Raw genomic sequence first — 11376 nt, forward strand, 5'->3', positions numbered from 1 at the left:
AAAAATGTCATGATACCACACCCACTATGCTTTTTTCCTGGTTGGGGAAAAAAATACCAGGAGAAAATTCTAAGTAACACAAATATGTTAAGTTATTAAATTCCAGTTGACAGAATGGAAAAAACGTATGCAATTATTATGGTTCCCCCCCACCCCGAAATAGTTATTAGATCCGTATCGGCGCCTTAACTGGGACAGCAGACATTCTGCTTTTTCCTCGATCACACGCTCAGTTAAATGCCAGCCCTGCCCCTTTTCTCCCCACCCCAGAGTTGAAATAGATGGCTAGTCAATAGCACCCAGTGGCTACTCACCAGCCGCAGTGCTGATCAGCAACACGGTCCAGGAAAGCAGCAGCAGCGGCCCGAGGTTTTGCAGCGAGGCAGTCATACCTGAGCAAGCCAAGGAGCCAAAGAGGGTCAAGAAAATAGGAGAGAAAGGAAGAAACACCGGCAGGAGGGATTTTTCCCCCTCCTTTTTCCGTTTTGAGTTATCTTGATGTTCCTGCTTGGAATTCTCACAATGCAGTTTGAAAGGACAAATGGCAGATGCTTAAAGGACCCGTTTGCAAAGCTCGGACTCCACTGCAGAAAATTCCCTTCATTTCTCTCCTCCTCGGACGTGGCTCACGCGAGGAGGACGGCGCGGCTCTGCCCTCCAAACAGGATGCATTCTCCAGACGGAGAAGTGGAGGAGGGTGGGGGGCCGGGGGCGGCAGGGGTAGTCTGTGAAATCACCACGATGATTTCCCACGTAGTTTCACAATATCGAAAAAAGAGCCTGGTTTGGAAGGAAACATAGCCAGGGAGCAGGTGCGAGTGGGGAGGTATTCCTAGGAGGACGGAGAGGAGATGGGGAGAACCCCTAAAACGCTGCCCCTACAACTTCCCCGCCCGAGGAAGGGGCGATGCCGGCGGGGGCGGTGGCGTCAAGCCCGGGGCTCCAGGCCGCATCGCGCGCGGCTCCTGATCCTTGGTGCGTGGTGGGGGGCCAGGGGAGGCGGCCGGCCACTGTGGGTCTGGGGGCACGTCCCTCCTAAGTAAGTTTCGCTTCAAATCACTTCAATTTCAAAGCGGACGAGATGCCCAGAGGTGCCTCCCCCCATGATCCGCCCGGCCTCGGAACCGAAACCAGCGAGCCCTCAGCGCGTCCAAATTCCATGGGCCGAGGGAGGAGGGCAGGCCAGATGGGGTTCCCCAGGGAAGGCCGGCAGTCCCCCCGGCCTCTTTTTCTCCTTGGCCCGCCTCCTTTTACGCTCGAAGTCCCGGGGCCGGGGTTCCGCGAGCCGCTCCGAGGTCCATTCCCCAGCCGTCCGGGGCTCGTCGTCTCCTCCTCCTCCTCCCGTCAATGGCTCCCCAGCCTCCCCCCGAGGAAGCCGGGTCTGCCGCCGCCGCCGGGTCGCGCCCCGCTCCCTCCTCGCTCGGTTCTCCCGCTGCTGCGGCTGGGGCTGCGGCTGCTGCGGCGGCGGCGGCTCCTCGACGCTCGCTCCCCGCGGGGCTCGTGGGGGGAGGGGGCGGCGGCGCGAGGATGGAGGGGCCCAGGGAGGGGGAGGGGGCACCTAGACACGCCGCACCCCGGCTGAGGCGGGGTGGGAGGTGGGGGAGAGCAGCTTGCGAGCCTCCGACCAGAGCAGACCAGACACAAAGGGGGGAGACGCTGCAGCTGCCAGTCTGCGGCGCTCCGGTCACCGGGCGTCGCCCCGCCCCCTCCTCCTCCTCCTCCTCAGTCTCTGTCTCTTCCCGGCCCCGTCTGTCTCCAGCCTGCGGTTGAGCCCGGGTGGTGGCGGCGGCGGCGGCGGCGGCTACGGAGAGTCACCACTGCGGCTGCGCGGCCTCAGGAGCCCCACCTAGCCCCGCCCCTCCCTGGAGCCCTAAGCTGGGAATGAGTGAACCCTCCCCTTTCCGGTGGGTTTCACTTGTCTAGAGCCGGGAACTTGGGCGGGGAATGGGGACCGGAATCAAAATTGGCAGCATATACCACACAAACACACCCTTTACACATGAGCTTGTTGCACGTTTGGTTTGGTATGTGTGTGTGTGTTGGGAAGAGAAAGGAGGGGAAAAGCAAGATAACATTTTCTAGTAAGAGCCCCCATGAACTTCTGGGAGCAGTGATTTTAACCCTTCGAAAGTCTCCGCCTGTCTCCTCGACGATTGGTTCATAGATGCCTACTCTGAGCTGGTCCTCTTAGCTCATTGGTTCTCGGGGAGAAAGATTGCCTACCTGGGAGTTGTAGTCCCAGGTACAAAAAGAGCGAGCCAGACAGAGACAGAGAATGAATTAAGGCAAAGCAAGACCTGGACTCGATTCTCCCTGGGAACCCGAGCGCTTGGTTTCCCTACGTGTATCCTTTCCTGATTTAAACAAAAGCGGACAAACTCAGCGGAATAAAACCAAACGTGTATTGCCCCGCCTTATTCTACCCCAATCCCCAAAATACCCTCCCCCATGTATTCTTTCCATTTTCCAAACCGTCCCTGGTAGCCACTAGGGACCTCGTTTAACAGCTAGCTTCTAAAGCGCTGTCCCCACAACCAACCCCATGGGATGTTGAATAAAGCTTTGTACTGTATTTAAGGATCTGGCACAGTTTATCCCCAAACCACAAAGCTAGAAGTCATTTCACCTCCCTCCTTGCTCGAGGGAGCCTTTGTCACAAAGGCATGGAGCACCATTAGATGGTATTTGGACCTGAGTCTTCTCACTCCAGAGATCATCCCCCTCCCTCTTTATTTTCCAAAAGCCACTTTCCAACTTCTTTATCAGATAGAACAGAGATCAAAATGAGACCTCAGACACTTCACTTAACTTCTTACTGTTAATTCATCTGTTAAATTGGGGTAATAATATTACCTACCTACCATAAGGTTGTTGTGAGTCCCACATTAGCTCACATTTGTAAAGCGCTTCACAAAGCTTAAAGCGCTAACTGTTTTTACTAGGGATGCTTTACAATCCACTGGGGGGATGGGGGAAAGAGGACTTAAGAAAAAAAAAAAGACAATGAGGAGGTTGCCTTTTTAAAATAGTTATTCTTTTTTTTTTAATTATGCTTTTCTCTTGAGCTGCCTCAAGTCTGGAGAACAGCAAAAGTCCAATTGGGATGGTCCCGTTTTTTCCATTTGCTTGTACCCAAGCAGTAAGGATCAAGGGAGGATGTTTCTCCCCTCCTCCGACCAGGAGCCCAAACACCCCGCTGCGGCAGACGCAGACGCGGGTGGGGGTGGGGGCTGTTTCAGGGAAGGGGAGGGGCTCGGAGCCGGGTGACGCGCGCGCTCAGCCTCGCCATGTTCGGTAGAAGTCTGAAGCTGGCACTCCGCCTGCGGGAGAAAAGCTTGCGTAGGAGGGCAAGGGAGGAGGCGTTCCTCCTGTCTAGCCTTCTCTTCTTCCCTGAAGCATTGGAGTTATTCCCGAGGCAGGTTTTGCAGGTCCTTCCTTTGAGCCTCGAGGAGTTTCAAAAACATACTGTACATAGGTACTGTTTAGTCAACCACCACCCCCCTCCGCCTTTAATCCATAGCTTTCCCTTATCTGAACACCTTTTTACATAAATATTATTTTATCCAAATCACTGTAGCTGCTGGTAAAGCTGGCACCATATTAAATGACTGCAGTGATGCAAGGTAAAGGAAATACCACTCCTGCCTGGATTCCCAGACATTTTTGTAGCTTGGTGTTTTCTTTACTATAAGTCTTCTAGAACCAAATGCCCTTTATCCAAACATTACTATCGCAACTGCTGTTATTACTTGTGCATAAAAGGAGGTACGTGTAAAGCAGTATTAACCCCATGAGATGGGAAGTTTAAGAGGGACCTTGCACCCAGGTCGTCGGAATAGGGATGAAAGGAAAAACTATGGATGGCACATGGACTGCTTTAGAGGCTTAACATTATCAAACAGCTCTGCTTGTCAGGGTCAATGCCCATTTTTCATTGAAGTTCTGCCAGTTCCAAATGAAGCTCAAGGTTGAAGTAGTCAAAAGGGGATACAGTAGCTCAGGGAAAACTGCCAAGTAATTTTCTGTCTAAGAAACATTTGACCTACACAGAAGTCTAAAATATTTGTACAAATCTGATGGGAATGTACTCTACTTTATAGATGATTGGAATTTAGTCACACACAAAAACAAAGCAAATCCATTTTCTTATTTACTTGAACAAACTCAAATGTAGAACTCAAAAAGATGGGGGTTTGTGTGACAGTTCTGCAGTTTATTAACTGGCATTGTATTTTTTTCTCCCAAAATGTGGCTATTTAAAATGAAAAATTAAGACAGACTACTCCACAAATTATATGTTGCAATCCACATTCAACTTTTGTTTATTTGCATGGCATTCTCCCTAAGAAAATCATACCCATGTGTAGCGTCTAAAAGACTAGAAAGGAAAGTATACTGTAGGCAATCTTCTATGTAAGAAAAAATATACACTTAGTGAAAAGAGCTCCTGAATTGAATCAGGATACCTGGATTCAAGCCCTAGCTCCCCTGTGGACAAATCACTTAATCTATCCAAGACTTAGTTCCCAGGATATAGAAGGAAGGGATACTTGCACCATCTAATTCACAGAAGTTGTGAGAAAAAATGCTTTGTAAATTAAAATGAAGTAAATAGCAAGGGGAGGAAATAGGATGGAGGGTAATACAGGAAGCAATCATAACTGTGAAAGAAATGATGAGCAGGATGCCATCAGAGGGTCCTATGAAAGGTGCAAACCATCAACAGAGGAAGAGCTGATGGTGTCTGAATACAGATTGAAATGTGGTTTTGTTGGTTCCTCTTTCTGGAGTTGTTCTGTCTGTTTTCTGTCACAATTTGATTAATGTAAAGATGTTTGGCATGACTACACATGTATGACATATTGAATTGCTTGATTCCATACAGAGGGTTTGGGAGGGAGGGAGGAAGAAAATTTATATCACAAAGTTTTTTTAAAAATCAATGTGAAAAAGAAAAAAAATCAATGTGAAGAAATGATGAGCAAGCGGATTTCAGAGAAATCTAGAAAGACTCACATGAACTGATGCTAAGTGAGATGAGCAGAACCAGGAAAACATTGTACACAGTATCAACAACATTGTGTGTTGATCAGTTGTGATAGACTTGACTATTCTCAGCAATACAGTGGTCCAGGATAGTTTCAAAGGACTCATGATGGAAAATGCCCTCCAAATAAAAAAAAAAAAAGAATTATGGAATCTAGATACAGATTGAAAAAAAATCATAGTGTTTACATAAAAGTGACTTAATCAGCAAGCATTTATTAAGCACCTCCTATATGTCTGGCACTGCACTAGGCACTGGGGGTAAAAAAGCAAAAATGAAACAGACCCTGGACACAAATATGGTATGCAACCACTAGCTGAGCAGGCACAATTATTTGGCAATTCAATTTTCAATTGCTTGTTGCTGGTACCTAAAAATGTTCATTGGACCATGTAGAAGATAGTTTATGATATCAATTATGTTGAATACAGTCTAAAACTAGTCTTACCATAGGATAACAAAGAAAAGGTCCAATGAAAAGAACTATGATTCTTTGGACTTTGTGATAGTGGGTACAAGGAAATGGACCCAGCAGGACAGCAACTTCCCCCACCACTTATTGCTCACACCTTTTCACTCTAATACCACAACATCCTGAAACCCGAAGACAATGTTCTACTTTGGACTATTTCCATACAGCCAGTGGTGTGCTAGGAAATGTTTAACAACCGGCTTTGGGGTGGGGCAGGAGGGGACTCTATGGGGCATACTTTTAATTTTAATCTGCATTATTAACATTTTATCCATTATTTCCTTAAATCTAGACAATCAACAAAACAATAAACCAAGCCAACATTTGTAGATTTTGCAGATTTCTGAAGTGTAAATGCTTACACTGAAAATTTAACCATAAGCTTTCCTTGTCTCCAGCACACCACTGCAAACAACTCTTTGCAAATTACCATTTATTCACAGTATCAACATTGTGTGTTGATCAAGGCTCTCCAAATCTAGAAAGAAAGAAAGAAAGAAAGAAAGAAAGAAAGAAAGAAAGAAAGAAAGAAAGAAAGAAAGAAAGGAAGGAAGGAAAGGAAGGAAGAAGGAAGGAAGGAAGGAAGGAAGGAAGGAAGGAAGGAAGGAAGGAAGGAAGGAAGGAAGGAAGGAAGGAAGGAAGAAGAAAGAAAGAAAGAAAGAAAGAAAGAAAGAAAGAAAGGAAGGAAGAAGGAAGAAAGAAAGAAAGAAGAAAACTATCTTTACCTGTAACTGGAAAAAAATAAAATACTTTTATGATAAAAAAAAATGAGGGGATTGGAGGCGACAATCTCTGTGGTTCCCTACCATCTACCTAACCTAGGCTGCTTAGTCTATGCTCTTCTTTATGAGTAATCACCTAGGAGGAAGTAACAATCATAGAGACTGAAAAATAAGGAGTAATGATGGACAGAAACAATCAGCAAGAACAATGGGGAGAGTGACAAAAAACTGGGAGAAATAATAAGGGGAGAAACAATTAGAAGAATAAAAATAAAACGGGGGTGGGGGGGCAGCAGGGAGCATGAGTAACAATGTCTGGGCTCAGAACTGGGCACTTTAAGGAATTCCTGGAGTTCATAGGAAGCTTCCTGGGATGTCTCAGGGCTTCCTAGTCTCATCACCCTGGGGAAGGGAAGGGCAGTGGCAGACAGGCAGCATTTCAATCATGTGACTATTTCATTTTCAGGTGCTTAACAGAGCCTGACATAGCAGACACTTAATAAATCCTCTTTGATTGATTGACTCAAACCCTCAGTTCCTTGACCAGGGATAGTGAGGACAATCTAAAATTAAAATCAATCAATAAGAAATTTGTTCCTCCCTTCCTCTGTGCCCAGCCCTAAACTGGGAATTGGAAGGACAGTGGGGGAAAAAAGCCACTGGTCCTTGATTGGAAGTCAGAACACCTGGGTTCTAGGCCCACTTCTACCTCCAAGTATCTTTCCCTCTCTAGGCTCCAGCTTCAACCTATCTGAAAAAGAAAGGTTTGGACTTGGTAATCAAACTCTAAGCTTCCTCTTTGATAACCTCCCTAGGTTCCCTTCTGATCTAACGTCCTATGACCCTCTGTTCTGTTTCAGATCCTCTGGGCTTCATAGCTAGAGGAAGGGACTGGAGAAGGAAGAGAGAAGAAAAAAGTCAGGCTTGGGCAGGGATCAAGACCTTACTCTGTCTTGTAGAGCCAGTCCTACTGAATACTTAGGCTGTAGGCAGCTAGAAGCACTCCCCAGAAGAGTCCTCCCTAATCAACCTTGAGTCACCCAACCAAGGTGGCACACCCCAGGCATCGAGTCACCTTGTGCCACTCATACCCAGTTATCCCATCAGTCAGGGGCTAAATCAAGTTTGGGAATAATAATAATGTTCATTTCTAGCTTTAAGTTTTATTAAAGTTCTTTTTTTAAAAACAGCCCTTGCAATAGACTTAGCTCTTCTCAGCAATACAATGATCCAAGACAATTCCAAAGAACTCATCATGGAAAATGTTCTCCACATCCAGAAAAAAGAATTGTGAATTCTGAATGCAGATTGAACCATGTTTTTTTCTACTTTTGTTTTTGTTTTTTTCTTTTTTGAGGTTTTTCCATTTTGACTCTTCTTTCACAACATGACTAATGTTTAATGTGATTGTACATATATAATCTATATCAGATTGCTTTCTGTCTTGGGGAGGGAGGAGGGAGGGGAGGGAGGGAGGGAGAAAAATTTAGAACTAAAAATCTTATGAAAAGAAATGTTGAGGGGGTGGCTAGGTGGCACACTGGATAAAGCACCTGCCCTGGATTCAGGAGTACCTGAGTTCAAATCTGGCCTCAGACACTTGACACTTACTAGCTGTGTGACCCTGGGCAAGTCACTTAACCCCCATTGCACAGCCCCCCCCCAAAAAAAAGAAAAGAAATATTGAAAACTATCTTTACATGTAACTGGAAAATAACAAAATAATTTTATGATTTAAAAAATAAATAAAAATAAAAACAGCCCCATGAGGGAGGTAGTAAAAATATTATACCCACTTTACATCTCAGAAGACTAAAGTCAAAAGGGAGGCAGCATAGTATAGTGAAAAGAATGCTGGATTTGCTGTTAGGAGAAAAATGCATTCAAATCTGGTCTCCAGCTCTCACTAGTTGTATGACCTTGGGTAAGTCACTTAATTTCTAAATGTCTGTTGTCATATCTCTAAAATGAGGATATTAGTACCTACCCATACTACTTTTCTCACTGGGTTAGTAAAGATCAAATGAGATAATGTATGTAAACTTTGTGCTTTGTAACCTTAAAGCTATATCTATATCTGTTATTAATGTTGTTAGGGCATGAATATTCACAGGCTTCTGAAGGAAAGTTCTCCAGTTCCCCTCCCTTTTCTAAAGATTTCTGGAAAGAGCTCTAGGTCTATGTGTATATCTCAGCCTAGCCGCCCTGAACAAGAGTGGAAATATAAACAGAAAAGTAGCTGAACTGCTCCCGACCCCACATCCCTCAAGACTCAATAGGAACCTCTGACCAATGGAAGAGTCACCTTGCCTGGGCAAGATATGGGGGAGGAGGTAATAAGAGGGTGCTTGGAACTATGCCTAAAGCTATCCTTTGTTGGGAGGTTGGGGGGTGCTATGTAAAATACAAGGAGTAAGTAATCCAAGAGCTCTCCTGGCCCTGGATTTGAGATTCCCCCTAATTTTACTATTGCTCAACTGTTGGAAAGGTGGCACCATCTTCTGGGAAGAACGTGCAATAGCCGGAGAATTCAAGTGAAGCTGAGGACAGAATGGGGTAGTGAATGACTTCTGCCAGGATTAGAAGCTTAGAGGCATAGCAATACATAGCCAGGGATACATGCTGGGGAGCAAAGATGTAGGGGAGGTGAAGCTACAATGATGAACAATTGAAGGTTCAAACCCTGGCCTGGCTTTTCCCCTGGACTGAGGGCAGTACTATGAGTCATAGGGATTCTAAGAGTCTCCCCTGGGGCCAGGAGGCAAAGACCTACAAGGAAATGAGGGGGGTGAGAAGAAGGGTGATCCTTATTTTTACAGGCTCAGATGCAAGTCCTGTCTGTGTCCTTTACTGTGTAAATAAAACCAGTTCGGTGTTTGATGCCTGGTGAGCCTGAATGCTTATAAGGGGAGTTGGGGGGATAGGGCACTTCATACACTGAAATTTCCAGCTTTCACAGCAAACAAGTCAGAGTTTAGAGATCTCCAAAATACATCTGGGTTTTTTGTGTCAATAGGGAGCCTCTGACACAAGGGTTATATCGTTATTATTTCTGAGTTTCAGAGGTAATTCCATCTCTTCCCTTCCTTTTGGCTAGGAGAGCTGTGCTATCCTTCCTTTCTTTGCTGTTCCTCAAAAAACCAATACAAAACAAAAACAAAAACAACAAAAACAAACCTCTTCCCATTCTGAAAGTTTCTAAAGTGTATATTCCTCTACAATCCACTCTTACCACTCCATGGTGAATAGAGGAGCAAGATCTGAAGAAACGAAAGTCACCCCTCTTGAATTAAACATCCCTGGGCTGGGAACAACAACCAAGTCTTGGAAGACAGTTTCAAAACTGTTCTGCTTCCCTTCATTTCCTTTCCCTGGTCATCTATCCATGCACTAATTCTTTTGGTGATCCTTCTTGTAAAAGGGATATCATGATACTTGTGCTATCCACCTCGTAGAGTTCTTGGGAGGATGATGCTTTGTAAGCTAAAATGAGAGCTGGTTATTATATGAGCTATCATTCATTTGTTATCAGTCATCAATCATTTTATTTATTCTAGCCTTAGAGTAGTAGCCATTTATTGTTTCATTCATTAAATTCAACAAGTTCAACAAGCATTTGTGGCTATGGGGGAGATACAAAGAAAATATCTGGTCCCTGTTCTCAGGGAGTCTACAGTTTAATCAGATGATATGTATAGAGACAGGTATGATAGGGAGTGTGGTGGGGGCAAAGGAGAAACAAAATGTTCTAGGAAAATCTAGGGAAGGAGACATTAATTTCAGTTGTCTAGGTCAACAAAAGCAGCAATAAACACTTACTAAGTGCATACAATGTACAGATACAAAGTTGAGATAGACACAGTCCCAGGACTCACGGAACTCACAGTCTAGACAGAGAAATGAGAAACATACAGATAAGGCTAATACATGATATTATGTGATAAATGCATTAGATAGGGACAGAAGGGAAGTGTTAGCTAAAACCTGAGGGGTAAGGTCACTACTAATGGATCCTAGAGATATGAGAAGTCATGCTGGGGGAAGTAGCATTTGAATTGATCTTTAAAGAAAGAACATAGTGGATAAAGCACTGGCCCTGGATTCAGGAGGACCTGAGTTAAAATTCGGCCTCAGACACTTGACACTTACTAGCTGTGTGACCCTGGGCAAGTCACTTAACCCTCATGCCCTGAAAAAAAAAAAGAAAAGAAAAAGAAAGAACATATAGAAATTCAACAGGTAAATAATTATTTTAAAGGACATATCAGACTTTAGACTTGCAAAATGCATAACTCCTTTGATCCTCACAATGATGCTGTAAGATATTAGAGGTATTATTATCCTCATTTGACAGATAGGTAACTGAGGCAGGCTGGCTCAGTATTTGAACCCAGGTCATTTCTGACTCCATGTCCAGAACTCTTACCATCATACCACTCTGCCTCTCAAAAAGAAAAACAAACCTGAAGAGATGGAGAGGGTAGATATTCAGGCTCCTAGGGAGCAGCAGTTGAAGAGGCAACAGAGTATATATGGTGTCTTTGAGAGTCAGAGTTCACAATGTGTGGAAGGTAGTAAAATTAAATGAGACTTGAAAGAAAGGGCAGTGTCAGATTTTGAAAGACTTTGAATGGCAACCAGAAGATTTCAAACATGACTCAGAAGACAACAGGAAGCCACTGAAGATTTTTTGGGCAGAGGAATGACATAGATCTATGCATTAATCTGGGAGAGGTGTAAAGGATGGACTGAAAGGTGGAGAGTGTAAGGTTGGTTATTGCAATAATCCTGGTAAATAAATGGTAATGAGGGTGGTGAATACTGGGTTGGTGAATAAATTAATGAATTCATTAGACTGTGAGCTCCTTGAAGGCAGGGTGTATCTTTTGCCTCTTTTTTTATTCCCAGTGCTTACCACTATGCTTGGAACATAGTAGGGACTTAATAAATGTTTGTTTTGTTTTTGTTTTAGGCAATTGGGATTAAGTGACTTGCCCAGGGTCACACAGCTAGTAAGTGATAAGTGTCTGAGGTCGGATTTGAACTCAGGTACTCCTGACTCCAGGGCTGGTGCTCTATCCACTGTGCCACCTAGCTACCCCAATAAATGTTTAGTGACTGATTAATGAATTAAT

At 44.6% G+C, this 11376-nt stretch overlaps 2 protein-coding genes across 4 annotated transcripts in view; both read right to left on the reverse strand.

The window, feature by feature from the left end:
* The window catches only part of BMPR2 (bone morphogenetic protein receptor type 2), a 195945-nt gene extending 194702 nt beyond the window's left edge, over window positions 1–1243 (reverse strand). Inside the window, exon 1 of one of the 3 annotated variants that reach the window (XM_043997116.1) lies at window positions 315–1243. In XM_043997116.1, coding sequence (XP_043853051.1) covers window positions 315–390 — 76 coding nt within the window. In that variant the 5' untranslated portion in view covers window positions 391–1243. The remainder of the gene's footprint in view (window positions 1–314) is intronic. The other 2 variants (XM_043997114.1, XM_043997115.1) reach the window with 2 other exon arrangements.
* A 7-nt stretch (window positions 1244–1250) lies between these two features.
* LOC122747172 (atherin-like) overlaps window positions 1251–11376 on the reverse strand; it is a 40673-nt gene continuing 30547 nt past the window's right edge. The window contains exon 5 of the mRNA XM_043993362.1: window positions 1251–1618. Within this exon, the coding sequence (XP_043849297.1) occupies window positions 1251–1618 (368 nt within the window). The remainder of the gene's footprint in view (window positions 1619–11376) is intronic.

The sequence above is a fragment of the Dromiciops gliroides genome, chromosome 3 (assembly GCF_019393635.1).
Source record: "Dromiciops gliroides isolate mDroGli1 chromosome 3, mDroGli1.pri, whole genome shotgun sequence".
Taxonomy (NCBI): domain Eukaryota; kingdom Metazoa; phylum Chordata; class Mammalia; order Microbiotheria; family Microbiotheriidae; genus Dromiciops; species Dromiciops gliroides.